We start from the raw sequence: 17602 nt of genomic DNA, 5'->3' as shown, positions 1-17602 counted from the left end.
AATCAATTACTCGTTACTTTCCCAACACTAACATTTAGTTTTGTCATATTTACTAAAAAGTTGGAAAGGTCTGAATTTCGCAATTAAATTAGGATTTAATATAAAATATATGATTCTAGACAAAGAATTGCCATTTGAAGTTAATCATGTTATGTTGTGATTAAATGATGGGATCTTTTCTTCTTGGTGTTATATTGTGAACAATAAATACATACAGACGAGGAAACGTCGTCATAAATTACAAGGAATCTAAGGTGAATAGAAATATACTTTGATAAATATATTTATGTGAATATTGTCGTAATCATTTAGAAATAACTCTATATATAAAAATTTTTACAACAGATTAATGGAAATATGTTTATTACATAGGTTTTTTTATATATCTTACATGAACTTGCATTGGTGTGAGTGAAAGTTTTGGACACCCCACTTGTACGTGTGGTTTTGGGTTTGATATCATTGCACTAATTATTTTGTTTTTGTTTCGCCAACCCACTTGAGATGTTACGATTAATTTATTTATTTTCATATAGTGAACATAATTATATGGTTTGTCTTTGCCCGGATATAGTTACATTTTCGAAAAAATTCACGTCACAACAAATATTGTACTCCTCAGTCGGGTTGCCAAATGTTGTGAAACATGATTCCAAACCGGGGAAATATTACGTATCGGGAACTATATTGATATGTTGGTTTTCGGTTTGGTAGGTTTCGCAGCGAAATTTAGTTTACTTTTTCCGTTACCCTTTTTAAATGATTAATATCAAAACATGTAAATTTACTCTATTTATTCCAGTTTATGGGTTTTGCTATGGCATCGTAGTCAGAATCAAAATTCCATAACTTTATTACACTATAAAACTGTAAAAAATGAACACACTATCCATCTTTACCAAGAAAATGCTACGTATTTATCACAGATTAGGGAAAACGATGAAAAAAACCATGAATTGGACAACAATTTCAAAAGCTTATGCACAAATTTTCGCTTGGTCCAATTTTTGGCCATGGCATAAATGTTGTCTATATCCATAAAAAATCAGCCGGTTCTTTGGCGTTCGTGTGTGCTCAATTTGGACGCTGTCCCTTGGAGAAAGCCTCAAAACCTTGTCGAAGGCCGTCCACTTTGGATTCGAGTGAACCCAATTTGGACTCAGTCATTGGGTAAAGTTTCAAACATTGGCCGAAGGACGACTACGTTCATCACTTTGGATAAGAATGTGTAGTTTCGATGTGTACCATTTTGGGTTCTTGTTGCCACTTTTATTACATGCAAAATAAATTGTTGAATGTCTCAATCGATGGCGTAATAATTCCGGCAACAAATTTCTCCAAGATTCTGGGACAAATAAACCTTGTTGACTACTTATGAGGCATTTGAACAATCAGTTTTAAACAGTTACACGCAGGGTAATAATATACAGAGCTGTCAGAATACTGCCCAATGAAAACCCAACATCACCCAGAGTTATTAGGGTTGAGCCCCTATATCATGCGGCATGAAAAACAAGTCTGAACAAAGCACTATAAGAAAAATACCTCCCACGGTAGACGAGGGTAGTTTGATCAAACTAACTTCGGGCAAGAGCAGCCGCTCAATTCCTATTTATCGAGACACGTGTCATCCTTTTGCTTGGCCTGCTAAACCTATCCCAATTACGCCTTAGTGGTAGATTTTCTCGATCTGGACACAAACTAACGTACCAATACCGCAACACAAAATGGAAGATAACACAACACACTCTTCCAACAACAATAAAAATCTAAAACAATAAAAAGGTAGAATAAATGTACAGTTTGCAATAACATTTCTCAGAGCGGAATTAAAAAAATAATAAGAACCAGATTTTTAAGTCTGTCATGTTTATTCCAAATGAGATTAAGAATTAAGCAATAGACCAATATTGAAAATCCACAATATCCTTCTGACTAGAGTCTTACATATCATCCCAATAGCATTATAATTGAATCACCCTAACTGTTTTTGACAATATCGATTACCAAAGTGATCTAGCGACAAAGCATAATCGAAGTTCGAATCATATATCACAACTTAGATGTATAAAAAGTTTCCCAGACAATTAACATACACAATTGTTTGTCTATTTCTCATAAACTGAACTAAACATTTCTAAATAAAATGCTTTCGCGAGGTTATAAAACATTGTGACATATATTGGTGTTTTTCTGTTCACATATTCTATCATAAGGGACAACAAAGACATGTGCGTGAATCTCCACTTTATCCTAATTTTTGTCCTCGGCAGTCAGAATAAGTTCCTACACCTTTTATTATTTAGTTATCACAATGAACTGAATAGTCTAAGTGAGCCTGAATCTTAATCGGGCTGCCACTTTAACCTACCTTTAACCTATTATTTAGTTAATTGAATTTTACATGTCTGGCGAGGTAAACATACATATATTTTACTCAGTTAGTTGTACCAATTATGTGTTCATGCTAGCACAGTCCGACAATAGCTTGTGAAGCAACTCTAGACATTCCGACGTATTACTACACCCATCATATATAGACTGAAATGTTACGCTATGAACTCCCCCCACAAGTTATTTGTGACCTCTTACATACATGGTACAAAGTATATTGCCATGGAAACTAAGAATGAAATCAATAAGAATAAAAAAGTTAAAAAATACCACACTGGCGCAGTGAAATAGTTCTTCATATCCCTTATAACCAAGTCAAAGGACAAAGAGTAATGGCAGGAAAACCACACATTTTGTTTAGTTTAAAATTTCTATAATTAACCTAAATAACAGAAATTATAAAGCAGAAAATGCATTCATAAATGATTAGAGATAAGTTTTGCTGAGAGATATATGTATGCCCTTAGGTATTCCATAAAGGTATACTTCAAATTAGACATCGTGAACACCAATTATGACGACAAAAAGGCGTTATTCGCTAAGCGAAACGCGTATAGAGGAGCATCTGAAGCTATTGGAAGAATTGGATAACCTACCTTTGGTAGATAGTTGCTGTGATATATGTCATTGTGACTGTTACAGTAGTCATAGAAGTAACGTAGAGGAAGAGGATCTGCAAAATGCCAACAGAGGACAAAAGACAAACAAAAATGTTAGCTGCTTGAACGGTGACTTTGAAATACAAAATAGTGCTAAGAAAAAGATAAGGGCTTCCTCAAAACCCCTCAACAATGATCAATGTTCTAAATTGCCACTGCCAAATGATAAAACGACGCAAATTCAAAACAGAGTAAAGGAGGTACGTAGGAAACGTAAACCAAAAAAACGGTCCAAAAGTGTTTGTTCACGTAGTAATGGCCGATGTTCTGAACGTTATTACACAAGGGATTGTGAGATATTACAGGATCTTTTAACATCATTGGATGATACGCGATTGGAGGTCCAGGGTATAGCAAAGGATTCGAACAAAAACATGAAAACTTCCAAAACTCCGCCACTCGCAACTTCCTCTCCAAAAGCGTCAGATCCCTCGCATCACTTTGATGATAACGCAACAACCATTGCTCCCGTTAAGCTTTCCGAATCTATGGCCAACTTATGTATTGTGCCCACAATAAGAGAAGCTTACCAAAAAGTACCTGCCCATGACAAACGTATATTAAATCGAATGGCTACCAAACGCAATGAACAGGCAATATCCAAAGAAAATGCTTGGTTAGCTCGAAAATATTGGGAAAATGAACGTTATGAACGTGAACTTCTAAAATGTGAACAAATGGAAGAATATAAAAAAGCTGTTCGAGACAAACAATTTCAAGATTATCTTCAGACAAAAGCGCGTTTGAATGAAATTGCTCAGAGAGACTTATGCGAATTGCAACGTTTGCGAGAATCTCTACAACAAAAAGACGCACGCACAAGAAAACGCCTTCAAACGCTTCGTATTGAGCGCGATATGTCTGTCAATCAGAAACGATGCGAAGAGCTACGCAAAGCTGAACATGTTACCATTAATCAAGAAGAACTGAATCTCGACGAGATGCTTAAGAAAAACGAAATATGTCATCGCCTAACCGAGCGTTTAAAACGTGCTGATCATATACGCAATGAGATGTTGGATAATTATCTGAAACGTTTGCGATATGACAATTACATAGAACAACTACAACACGAAGAACATTGGAAAGAAGTTCAGCTAAATGAAAAACTTAAACGAGAACAATTGAAAGAAGAAATAAGTAGAAAACGTTGTCGATCGCAACATTTCGTTGAATCAAAACTAAAACAGAATGAAGCATTGCGAAAAACTGCCAAACTGTCAAAGAGCCTTAGAGATCTTGTGCGTTCATCGGTGACACCGGAAATAGGTGTAGCTTTGTATGGGAATGCCGGAGGAAATGCCGGTTGTGGTGCTGCTGTTGGCCACACAACAAAATTATTGTTTGATCGTCATCCATTTTAAAAATGGTACGATTTTTTTTGCTTATCAGTAAAGTCTTAAATAGATAAAATGAAAAATAAACAAAGCCGTATGGTACAAAACGAAACAATCATTATTTTAACATGCTGTTATTCATTTCATTTATTACCATTTTGCAGTCACACAGTGGTCTAGTTAGATAATTTAAAATTGACTATTCCACAAGCAAATATGCAAATTATTGGTATTGGAACATATTTCTTAGAAGTTGTAGTTAATGGTAGAGAGTAGCTCCAAAGGTATGCCGAGGTTATCAAATTTCTGTAATGCCGGAGGAATCTATGGAGCTAAGGTACTCATAGATTTAAAATTTCATCCAAATCACGTCGTCAAGAAATCATATCGGGAGATTTGACTGTATTGGTTATATATCAAAACATGAATCCATCCATATCAAATTTGGCATATATCTTTTTGGGGATCTAAAATACCTTTAGATTTCACATTGCATGCAAATCGGGTTGAAATTGTAGTTTCCATGCCCTCAAGAAATTAAATCGGGAGATCTGTCTACATGGGGTCCATATTAAAACATGGACCAATATATATGAAATTTGGCATGTCCCTGTATGGACCAGCAACACTTGTAGATTTAAAATTACAGCAATTCGAGTAAAATTAGCGGCTTCCATGACATCAAGAAGTCAAGAAATAGGTTTACATAGAGGATATATCGAAACATGGGCCGACAGTGTCCATCTTCGAACTCGACCTGCCTGCAAAAGAGTTTGTGCAAAATTTCAGCACTATAACATCATTATTAAAGACTGTAGCGTGATTTCAACAGACAGACAGAAAGACATTGTTAGATCGTCTTAGGATTTCTCAAGAATATATACTTACATAATATGAAATCGATATTTCGAACCATTACCAACGGAATGACAAACTTATTATATATCCATCACCATCCTATGGTGGTGGGTATAACAGAATTGAGTAATTACAATACCAACCGAGTCCATGTAGACTATTTGTTGATAGTTATATAGTGCAATCAATTGCGAGATTTTGCTTTAAATGTAAAATTTAATACTAACACAGTCATTAAAGATATTTAATACATATATGATATAATTGTTTATAAAATCCTGTTGTAGAAGGTGTTTTTTGTGAATGCTGCTGTGATAGGTGTTTAAGAGGCTTTTGGTTAGTAAATGCAATCAACGGCTTCTACCACTTTGCTATTAATTAGCATCGATTAAACAAAAAATTGGTTTTATTTGTTAGTGGCGTATATAGAATTCGTATGTGTGTGGCTATAAATCATTTATAGGTTTCTGTCATATATTTGCCAATATTGACCGTACAACTGCATTACAAAATCCGCAAATGGTAAATTTCTCTTTTAACAATGAGTGTCCGATTCAATGTAAAGCCCAGTGACAAGCGATCTCATTTTTATAGCCATGCCCGATCGGTGTAAAATTTGGATTTTAGTATAGCGTAGTCGGAATAAGCCGAGATAATGTAGCATTTGCCATTAATTCCTTTTGTTGTATGTTATTTATCCACCGATTTTCGAATCTGACTATATGATCATGGGGCGCGAGATTTTGGGGGAATATACAAATTTTCACTGAGAAAGTCATAAAGATAAAAAATATGTAACTTTATCTTTGTATTTTCACGTAATCAATAGTTCCGGTTATTTTACAATAAAGACAAAAGTATTTTTATCTTAATATTTGGACGGTTGTTATAAAAATTTTCGATTTAATTTATATGTTTTCAAGTTTTTATTTAAAAAAACATGTCACGTTTTCAAATAGTTCCCAATTACACATTAAAAAAATGCAGTTTAAGTTAAACGCCAACTTAAACATTAGTATACATTTCCTTTGTATAATTTGAAAGTGTCTTTCCTAATGTTAGTGTAACGGCGATTCCCAACAACTATTGAGCTTATATGTTAACACGTATGAATATAACATGAATTATCGCGATGAAAAAAAGAAACTATTTTTCTCTATTGATTGTCTAAAATTATTGTGCTTATATTCGTATACGAAGGAAGAAGACAAAGGAAGAAACTTCACTATTTATGGAAAGGTAAATACAAATTTGATATTTGTTTGTCCAAAGTTTTTTGTTCTAATTAATAATGTTTGCGTACGTTACTTTCTTTAATAGGTCGCTTACGAATGGCAAACAAATTCTATTGCAAGGCAAATGCAACTAACCAAACATTGCTGCATATCAAGAGATATTTTTCGGGTTTATTTGAAAAACATTCAATTTTGTTACATAACATTAACAATTTTGCTTTATAATGCATTATTAAAATCTCTTTCGTTTTTACCATATTTTTGTTACGTTATTTTATATTTATTTATTTAAATAAAATTTCGATTTCTTTAAAAATTAATTTGTATTTTCATTTGATTAATTTTAAAATTTTTATATTAATTTTCAGCATACCTGATTTGTTATTAATCAAAAATAGAAAAAAAATAAAAACAAAAGCGAGCCCTACGAAACGAATAACGACAAAAACATTTGGAAAAAAATGTTGGATTATTTTTAATACTGGACGAAAGAAAATATTTTTCTAAAATGGAATTAAAATTTATTTGTTCTTTATGTCTAATGATATGGTCGGTAATGGCCTCGTTGAGTTTGGCATGTACAAGTCGCAGTACACCAAATCCTAGACCAACAACTCCAGCACCTACCGAAATAACAACAACGTTACGTCCCAATGTTACATTCCCCATATTGAACTGTCCACCGCCCTATGCGGCCTGGTATTGCCTCAACGAAGCTACATGTTTCAAAGTGGAAATTCATAACGAAGTTCTATACAATTGCGAATGCGCTAACGGGTTCATGGGACCACGATGCGAATATAAAGAAATTGACGGTAGCTTTTTACCGACTCGACAACGTGCCATGCTTGAAACGGCCAGTATAGCAAGCGGTGCCACACTAGCATTGATATTTATGCTTGTTTTATGTTTTTCCCTCTATATACGCCACGAAAAACAAGAAAAGTTGAAATTAAATGAAAGCATGAATATGGCCCATGACAATGCTGGCATGGATGAAGTTGATGGTATAACGAAAATTCCTGAAATGCGACCATTTGGTCCACATCACTATCAAGTTCTTCCGATGTCATCAGCATTTAAACGATAAGCATGTCTATATAAAACATACATCTAATTGAGAAATATTAAAAATATTTCTTTTGCAGAAATAGAAAGCAGCTAATATAAAACACTTCTTGGCAATTAAATGAAATGTCTGACGTTTATAAGTTAAAGATTTTAACTTTAAAACCAAACTACTGTTTTTTTCTTCTATTTTTTAAGATTAAATGCATTTTTTGTTTTGTGATTTTATGTATTTACATGTAGTTTTGATTTGTTCACATCTTTGAGTTGCTGTTGTCGCTGTATATTAGGATAGTTTGTAGTGATTAATTAACATGAATTTTGTTAAAGCTCCATGAATTTTAATATACAACGACGATAATATACTATAGTTTCTTTTTCACTCAAAGTCTGTTTATTCCCTCCACACTTTCCATTATTAGTATTGTTTTGTTTTTTGCAATATTAGAATTACCTAATTAACACTTTTAGTATGCGTTATGCTTACAAACCCAAAACAAATTATAGTATTCAATATATATATATACATAATATATTTTAATTGCATTTAAGCCTTGCCCAATCGTATTCCCTTTTCTTTTTAGCAACAACGAAATATTTATTTTTATTTATTTATTTTATAAGCTAATATTGGTATGTATATGTGTTGTTTTATATTCCAAATACCAATGAACAACAGCATGAAATCGAGTGAGATAAAGAAATGTATGTTCGATATATACTACAACTACAAGATTTATATATCTATATCTCTGTGTAAAACTAAATATTAAACTATATAAATTTATTGATATCAAATAAACGATAGAATTAAAAATAAAACATAAATCATATAATTTTCAATACTACTTGAAAGTTTTAATTCAAACAAGTTATCCATGTTAAAATAGAAATATTTAGAAGTGTATTCCTAAATTTTAGGATTGCGCGATATAAAATAATGTCTAATCTCGTGGAGACAAAAATGCAATATAAACGTGCTAGGCAACTTCCAAATTCCAACTTCCAAATTCTTCTTATTTAGTTTGTACCTAAACTTACATTGTAACTGTTTTTCTTTAATAGATGAGAGTGTGAGTATACATATGTATTAGTGTTCTTAAATACACTATATTAACACCTCGCAAGATTAGAATAAATACACTACAATACCTCCCTACTTAAATTACGATAACAGCCATTTAAGCTTTAAGTTTTACTACATGTAATTTAAAAGCAGTTTATTGAATTTACATCGAATTTAACAAATTGTTTATAGATTAAGTCGGATAACAGGTTTTTTAGATCTTGCTGATCGTCTTGGTGTTTGCATAGCTGCATTGTCAGTTTCACCACTGGAATTATTCTCCAAGATTTCATTTTCGGGATGGATTTCTTTAGATTAATTTTGTGCTAACGGATTTCGATCAATTTCCATTTCGGAATTACTTGAAGTGTTTATTTTGGATGTTGCTTGCACGCTTCTCTTAATTTGCAAATCATCTGCTGCACACGTTTCATATTCCTCAAGATTCTGAGTAAACTTCCTAAGTTGGTTCAAATGGCGTTTGATTTCTCTACCCGTGGGTAACTTACAAATGTAATTCCTTGGCCCTACAGCCCGAATAATCTGACCCTTTATCCATCCATTACAGAATAATCCCTAATCCACACTATCTCCCCGTCCAGAAAGCTAACATTTCGCGTTCCCTTAAAATGTTCCTCTTGACTTCTCTTCATTTCCTCCGACTTCTCGGAAACACTCCGTGGTTTGAGACAGCTCAGGCGGTTTCGCAACTCCCTTCCTAACATTAATTTCGAAGGAGATTCGTTGGTCGAGCAATGTTTCACCGTACGATAATCAAAAAGAAACCTTGACGACAAACAGTCAATTGAAGTACCACACTTGGATTCCTCCAAAGATTTCTTCAAAAACGATTTAAAAGTGCGAACAAAATTTTCGGCAGCTCCATTTGTCGCTGGATGCCCCGGTGCGGTCAATTTGTGTGATATGTTATTCATACTTAAAAATTTCAAAAACTCATGGCTTGTATATTGAGGGCCATTGTCGCTCACAAGCGTTTTCGGTAACCCGAAACGAGCAAAAACATCTCTCAAAGGAGAAATTGTGAAATCAGTAGTCATGGTTTTTGTTGGGAAAATCTCCGGCCACTTCGAGAATGCATCTACCACTATCAAAAAATAATACCCACCCATGGGACCACAATAATCAGTGTGAATTCTCTCCCATGGACCACTTGGAGCTGGCCATGTAATCAATTTTGCCCGAATAGGATCTGGTTGAACCAGATTACAGGCATGACACCCTTTTATCATGCGTTCCAAATCGGCATCAATATTCGGCCACCAAACACATGATCTTGCAAAAGATTTGGATTTAACTATACCCAGATGAGTAGAATGAATTTCCCTCAATATTTTTGAGCGGAATTTACGGGGAATAACAACCCTATGGCCCCACATTAATACGCCATCTTCCACGTGCAACTCACAATATCTGGATTTAAACGACATAAGATTGTCATCTAAACCTTCCCCAAAATTAATTGCCCTGACGACCCTTGAGATTTCTGCGTCACAAGACGACTCTTTCCTGATTGCACTTATATCTACTTTAACGTCACCATTATCAACAAAATTCAAAAATAACGCCTCACACTTTTCATCTCCCGCACATGGCCCAGCACATGACGGAAAACGAGAAAGTGCATCGGCGGAATTGGTCTTACCCTTCAAATACTCAATTTTGTAATTAAACCCAGATAAGAAAACAGCCCATCTTTGAATTCGGCTTGCCGCCATTCTTGGAATTCCTTTATTCTCACCGAATAAAGATATGAGCGGCTTGTGATCTGTACGTAAAGTGAAAGTATTTGCTTTCAAATATTGATAAAATCTATCACACGCAAAAACCATAGCTAGAGCCTCTTTCTGAATTACACTATAATTCTGCTCGGACTTACTCAGGATGCGTGAAGCAAAAGCTACAGGGCGCTCTGCACCGTCTTCAAATCGGTGCGACAAAATTGCTCCGATTCCTTTTTGTGAAGCATCACAAGTTAAAACAATAGGAATGTTCGGATCAAAATGCGAACGAGTAACTTCCTCGGCAATCTTTGATTTTAATAACTGAAGAGAAGCCTCGCACTCTTTATCCCATTCAAACATTTTACCATTCTTTAATAAATCGTAAAATGGTAGCATTATTTTCGAAAAATTATAAATGAATTTGCTGTAATAATTTACCAGCCCTATAAAAGAACGAACCTCAGCTACATTCCTAGGCCTTGGTGCATCTAAAATATCCTTAACACGCTCTTCAGTCTTCGCTAAGCCATGCTTACTTATTTTAAAACCCAAATAAGATACCTCGTCCATAAAAAAACTGCATTTCGACTTCTCCAACCTGAGATCTGCATCCTGTAATCTGTTCAAAACCTCGCACAAATTTTCCATATGTTCCTCATCATTTTTTCCCCGTCACTAGGATATCGTCCAAAAAATTAACCACATTCGGAATACCTTGCAAGAGCTTCTCGATTTCCCTCTGAAAAATTCCCGAAGCTGGTTTAATACCAAATGGCATACGATTCATTTTGAAAACACTCTTGTGCGTGCTCCATGCACATAGCAACTTCGAAGACTCATCTAACTCGAACTGATTATAGGCCTTTGCCAAATCCAATTTGGTAAATAATTTACCATTTTGCAATTTTGAAAACAAATCCTCAATTCGAGGCAAGGGGTATCTTACATCACATAGATATTTATTTAGTGTAACCTTATAGTCCGCGCATATACGAATAGAACCATTTGGTTTAATGGAGTCCCCCATTCGGACGTCTCAACTTGAGAAATAACACCCATGTTCAAAAGAGCATCCAGCTCCTCCTCTACAGCGACTTTAAAAGCAATAGGAACCGGCCTTGGTCTGTGAAAAATTGGTGTTGGATTACCTTCTAATCTCAACTGCACTTTGAAATGTCTGTAAAGGCCTAATCCCTCTTCAAACACTGAACCAAATTTCTCCACTAATTTCTCTAGTTTATCAGAATTTTGAGGTTTAATATTGTTCAATTCTTTCCAAACAATGTTAAAAGTTGACAGAAAATGTCTGCCCAAAATCGATGGACCACAAGCATCAACCACAATAAATTCAATTTCTTTGACCTTTCCATTAAATTCAACAGAAGCACTAAATGAACCTTTAACGTTTAAATTGGTTCCACCATAACCCGACAAAATAGTACTTGATTTCTCTAATTTAATCTGGGCAAATTTAGATTTAAAAATTACCAGAGGGAAAACTGACACTGCTGCTCCTGAATCAAGTTCTAAATTAAAATTAATACCATTAATCTTAGCACTAATAGTATAAGGGTCAATATAGCTACTGGATTTTATATTATATAATTGTAAGGAAGAATCAACTGCTGTTTGGTCTCGATTGGATGACACAATTTTTATGGCATGTGTATTTTTACTCACTGCATTGCATACTACTGCTAAATGGCCACGCTTTCCACATTTGTTGCACGCATACGTCTTGAATTTGCACATTTTAAAATCGTGGTTTCTCTTCCCACAGTGATAACAAACGTCTTCGGCCCTCCTGCCGCCGGCCTTTCTGAATTGGTCACTCGTCTTCTTACTGCTTTTCCGGATGATATTTACCGGTTTATCTGGTTTCTCATACCTCTGCGCAATGTCTAACGCTTTTGTCAATGTAAGCGTTTTTGTCTCTTCACATAGACGGTCGAATATTTTACCATCCATCTCGGTGACAAACTTGTCAATTAAAACGTGCTCCAGCTGGTCACCAAATTCACAGTTTGCCGCTAACCTACGGATTCTGGCGTGCCACTCCACCACCGTTTGTCCTTGGCTCATATGAGCAGCATAAAAAACTCGCCTTTCTTTAAAAACAACAATTGAAGGTGTAAAATGGGCAGTTAACAGCTCAACTAACTCCCGGTAGCTCACGTCCTTTGGAAGTTTCGGCTGACAAAAATCTCTTAAAAGTCTATACGTTACTGGCCCAATGAATTTTATAAACAAAGACTTCATCTGCTCTTCACTTGTGACATTGGTTGCTATGAAAAGCTGCTCCATACGCTCCATGTACGTTTGCCACTGCTCCACATTAGGTTCAAAAGATTCCATATTAATTGTGGAAACTTGAACAAATTTTTTTCTTCTTCGTTGACCATTTTGATCGTATGTTAAAAAAAAATACAATTTTAGGTTATCTAACCAAAAAATAAAACTTTGCCTCGTCGCCAATTGTAACGTTCTCGTGGAGACAAAAATGCAATATAAACGTGCTAGGCAACTTCCAAATTCCAAGTGACGTTTTATTCTTTTCTTCTTATTTAGTTTGGACCTAAACTTACATTGTAACTGTTTTTCTTTAATAGATGAGAGTGTGAGTATACATATGTATTAGTGTTCTTAAATACACTATATTAACACCTCGCAAGATTAGAATAAATACACTACATAATCTATTTTAAATATCTCTCAATTGATTTGATGGGAGCCATAATGGTGCATTTGATTGGATGGCCGCCTTGTAAATTGAGAACATTTGTCAGTGGCAATTACATCCAAAGTTATGTGGAAAATATTCGAAGTTATGTCGAAAATATGTACCATATTGTTAGTAAGTGGTGTATGTAACGCATAGTTTGGAAGAAGTTAAAGAAGGTGGTGGACACAATCTGCCGCAGCAATGAAAGTCGAACAGACCACATTACTTTAAAGGATGTCAATGTATATAAAAAATGTTGAATGGATTTTTTTCGCACACCATAATCTACTATTTGATTAGTAATATATTATCCGTTACGTTAATTCTTCTAGTATATGACAGAATTTTGCCATTATCTTAATTTTGCTATTTTTGGTATGTTTTTGAATTAATCGATATTTTTGCAAGAATATTGCCCTCAACCGCATTGATGGATTAAAAATAAATGATATGTGTAAAAACAAATACATGTTCATAGATAAGATACTTCATGAATCATTTACCTATAAGCATTCTTTTGATGGTTATCACTCAGAAATCACGTATTTATATACTTCATTATAGTATTCGGATCTATTTCATTATGAGTCGGACATGTGCAAAATTGAAAATATCACCGATGTTTGGATATACACTATAATTCTATTTCCAATATTCACGACAAATCTATGAAAGTAACGGCCAGGTAGGTTGCAAAACAATCACCAAAAAATTCACGAGGATGGAAATCAAAAGCAGGATTTTAATTATTTTGTTTATCTTATTTTACATATTATTCCAATTTTAATACGAGCTTATTAGACATGAAGATTATGAGTGTACTACCCCAGCAAAAAATGGAACACTTTTTCAGCAGGATTGTAAGGGAGAGAGGCAGTACTAACTGATTTTTGTGGGCGATGTTCCGATTTAGAGCAGCTTCTACATAGCGTTGATATAATTGGTCATTTTAATAGAAATATTGCTCAGAAGTGATATCTAATCTTGAGTATAGCATTGTTGGCGTGAAGGAAAACAGCACTACCTTTCATGCATCTATACTCCATGAATTGGTTGCAATAACATAAACGAATGATCATAAACTAGTTTGATTACTCGTTTACGTTATTGCCACCGATTCATGCAGTGTGGATGCACTGCCTACTTAATTGTATACCAAACAGCGCAACTAAACTCTTACTGCTGAAGTATTTTCTGCTGGGATCAAACCAAAATCGAAAAATAAGATTAAGGAATTGTAGTTTTGTGTGAAGATGATGCTTCAATTTGGCAGGAATAATTCTCGTATGTAATTTCCATTAGAAAATTAAGATATAAGACCCAAATTGAATCATATCACACCGCCAGATCTACACTAAAGACTATGGAAATTTGCTTTTCTTATTCAATAACTCAATAATACCAATTACTTAGTCTTCACGTCCAACAAACTCGTGTTATAATTGTAATAATATGTAAAGTAATTGATTTGGACGAATAACCAGCCTGCATTGGTATCAGGCTAACATAAAAATAGTTTTATTTTTTTATGTTTTAACTTATTCTAGTGAATTAATTTCACGAAAATTTCAGTGATTATGAAGAGTAAATCAAGATCGTGGAATTTATTTACATTCATCTTATAGTGCGAACATGGAATGTGTGTTTCCTTCTACAAGCCGCTTTTTTGATCCGATATTAAATTTGATGTTCTTTTGGATCAAAAAGTTGATATTTTGTTGGCAGCAATTGATTGAATTAATTTTTTAAACATATTAGTACAATTATATACGAGCTTTTTCTTTCACAAAAAAAAATTTATATTATTGAAAAGAAAATGTCAGATGCCAATCTACACACAAGCCTAGCTATACAAGTTTCATTGTCGAATAGAACGTTTCTTTGTATTTCCCAAATTGAACCAAATTCTGCATCTTTTGCTCAATTAACTAAAATCCCTCAACTTTACTTTTTAATACTAAATATTTAAGGAGAAGGAAACCTAAACACATTTTGGTAATCGGCCTCGAATGTGGCAGGGCTTATTGTCTTATCGGGCATATATACAACATTTAAAAACAAATCTAATTACAAGCGTTCACATGTTCATGTTTTTCATATGTCTTTTTTTCTACATACACGTTTACTTTTTAGTTAATCGCATAGCAGCAAAAGAACTCAACATCCAAAATGCCTAATAATAATCAGAGACCTCTGGACTCGGATTTGGGTCCACCAAAGGCAGATTTTAGTGCTCCACCACCATATGAGTTAACAAATAGCCATGGTAGTATGCAACAGCAGCAAAGTGTACTAAATCAGGAAAATCTACAACAACCAACATTAGAGGAAATGCCCATACATCATGGGAAACTACCAACTTATGAGGAAGTTCAAATGGAAAAATCATTAAATGGAGAGTTGCCACCGGGATTTTTGACAACACACACATTGCAACCGCCATCATTAGCTCCACCACCTAATCCTCTATTGGCTAATATAAGGGATGCCAATGGGACAACTGGAGCGCCAGGATCAGGTCTAACATTTATTGCCATAGATGCGGAAGCGGAAAACTTAACCAATTCCACAGATAACAATTTATTGGGTACTGACATAATGTTCATTACCTCCTTCATTGTGGCATTTGTTTTCAATTGGGTTGGCTTTCTTATGTTGACATGTTTCTGCCATACCATTGCAGCTCGATATGGTGCTCTATCAGGTGGGTTCTTGGTTTATAAGAGTTTTATTTGCGATTCCCAAATATGTTCGTTTTTTTATATTATTATTCTAGGATTTGGTCTATCGTTGGCAAAATGGACTTTAATTGTTAAGCATTCAACAGATTTGGCATCACATGAAAACTCTTGGCTTTGGTGGTTAATAATGGCTTTTGGTTTTCTGATTTGCGTGCGTGCTATGATACAATACGTTAGTATTAAACGTACTTGGCGTCTGCTATCACCAAGTTCCCAAGAGAGATTATTATTCTTTTATTGAAATGCAAAAAAGGAAAAGAAGAGAGTCGTAGTAGTAATGCATATAGAAAATAATACCTAGTAAGTAAGAGTACTGTTTTATAAATAAAATAAAGGTGAAGAAGGAAGAGAAGATCAGTGTGCTAAATATAAATAAATAACAAAAGTAAATATGTTTCCTAATTTATCAAGAAATTGTTCCATAACTAATTATGATATCAAGATATGCCATTGAAAAATTTGCATGATCAAATAGTAGTCGTAAATACGAAACCAGATTCAATTGCAAATTTACATTCCCTCACTCTTTTCTTAATTTAATCAAGTGATTTTACGTAGTTTAATTTTTATAATGCGATATTTGTAACAATGGCAATACTTTGGGTATTATACAGTAGTTGTCTATTGATAGACACACAAACAGGGATATTAGTTGATGTGTCTCATTAAAGTCAAATTAACTAGACAATTTAAGCACTAATGTCGTGTGACATCTACACTTCATATAAAATATGCTATTACAAAATGGCTAAGCTTTTAAATAATATTGCGAAGTATTAACAATTGCTTTACGCTTCCCCAATGTATATTCGTTCTATGGATGCAGTATATTCGAAACGCAGTATTAATTTTCACATACTGTTGAGCCAAAAATAATCTACCAAAATTTTAAAAAAATGTTACCAAAAAACTAACAAATAAAAAATCTTGCTTTGACGAGTTTGATCAAATTTTGGTGGTTATTATGGGAAAAAATGTGTTCTCCAAAATAAGTTTATTATTATTGTGTGTTAAAAAGTTTTTCATTGTTATTTTTTGGTCACTCCTAATAGCGACTTAGAGACTTTGATAGCAAAATTAAAAATTTTAAAGTTGTTTATAGAAAATGTGTATATTTATAAAAAATTTTGTCAAAATTGTTTTATTTCTATAGAAAATCTTGTCAAAATTTTATTTCAAAATTGTATTTATATAGAAACTTCAAAACTTTATTTCTTGAGGAAGCTTCACAAATTTCCTTCTTAGTATGGGAGGAACATTTTGAAAAATCTATCAAAACATCAAGATTCTGCCAAACAGTAAAAATCTACCATTATTCTACCAGCTGTGGTAACCATCATACAATATACATTCTTTACAACTCTCCGAGTTTTTTTATATTTTGATTCACTGATTGAGCATTTTTTTTCGAACTTCTGATAGCAAAAATGTGAACAGCTGATTTTTTCCTACGATGCATTTTATTTGCAGACATAAACTAGATCTATTTTGCCGGTATAATTACAGTAGACGGTGTGAAACTTAAAAACAACCCCTAAACATACACACCAGTCAGAAGAAATTTTTATTCAAATGTTGATGATTTTTTAATCTTACTCAGTACCACTTGCAAGTGATTTTGCTCAATAAAATGATTTGTGTTAAAAATCTTCTAACATTGTATTACACTTGGTCCACACAGAAAAAATGTTGTAGACCAAATAATAATTGTACAAGACTTGTTATATATACCCCCACATTGTTATTATATTTGATAGTGAGCTATATTTTATATAAAATT

The 17602-nt window shown here is 33.8% G+C and overlaps 3 protein-coding genes across 5 annotated transcripts; all 3 read left to right on the top strand.

Moving 5' to 3' along the window:
• The first annotated feature begins 111 nt into the window (after positions 1-111).
• Ndfip (Nedd4 family interacting protein) lies at positions 112-16212 on the top strand. 2 transcript variants are annotated; one of them, XM_075308185.1, is made up of 3 exons: positions 112-254; positions 15215-15785; positions 15858-16212. In XM_075308185.1, exons 2-3 carry the CDS (start codon positions 15251-15253, stop codon positions 16061-16063), a joined length of 741 nt encoding a protein of 246 aa, XP_075164300.1. In that variant the 5' UTR covers positions 112-254; positions 15215-15250; the 3' UTR covers positions 16064-16212. The 2 variants fall into 2 exon arrangements, with proteins under 2 accessions (XP_075164300.1, XP_075164301.1); XM_075308186.1 differs by lacking the exon at positions 112-254 and adding an exon at positions 13620-13766.
• Positions 113-8379, top strand: Krn (Keren). 2 transcript variants are annotated; one of them, XM_075308189.1, is made up of 3 exons: positions 113-254; positions 6852-7573; positions 7632-8379. In XM_075308189.1, the coding sequence occupies exon 2, from the start codon at positions 6992-6994 to the stop codon at positions 7571-7573; it is 582 nt and encodes a 193-aa protein (XP_075164304.1). In that variant the 5' UTR covers positions 113-254; positions 6852-6991; the 3' UTR covers positions 7632-8379. The 2 variants fall into 2 exon arrangements, with proteins under 2 accessions (XP_075164304.1, XP_075164302.1); XM_075308187.1 differs by having other exon boundaries at positions 6852-8379.
• Positions 304-4505, top strand: LOC142236905 (uncharacterized). The gene has a single exon (XM_075308184.1). The coding sequence runs from the start codon at positions 2909-2911 to the stop codon at positions 4415-4417; it is 1509 nt and encodes a 502-aa protein (XP_075164299.1). The 5' UTR covers positions 304-2908; the 3' UTR covers positions 4418-4505.
• Positions 16213-17602: the final 1390 nt, after the last annotated feature.

Source organism: Haematobia irritans, chromosome 4 (genome assembly GCF_050003625.1).
Source record: "Haematobia irritans isolate KBUSLIRL chromosome 4, ASM5000362v1, whole genome shotgun sequence".
Classification (NCBI taxonomy): Eukaryota; Metazoa; Arthropoda; class Insecta; order Diptera; family Muscidae; genus Haematobia; species Haematobia irritans.
Note: the sequence above shows the minus strand (reverse complement) of the source record. Positions and strands in the feature narration are given on the sequence as shown.

Excerpts from the sequence above, each read along its gene's own strand:
- LOC142236905 (XM_075308184.1), top strand. The coding sequence starts at position 2,909 with ATGACGACAAAAAGGCGTTATTCGCTAAGCGAAACGCGTATAGAGGAG.
- Krn (XM_075308189.1), top strand. The coding sequence starts at position 6,992 with ATGGAATTAAAATTTATTTGTTCTTTATGTCTAATGATATGGTCGGTA.
- Ndfip (XM_075308185.1), top strand. The coding sequence starts at position 15,251 with ATGCCTAATAATAATCAGAGACCTCTGGACTCGGATTTGGGTCCACCA. Across the intron at positions 15,786-15,857 it reads TCGATATGGTGCTCTATCAG|GATTTGGTCTATCGTTGGCA; the intron begins GTGGGTTCTTGG and ends TTATTATTCTAG.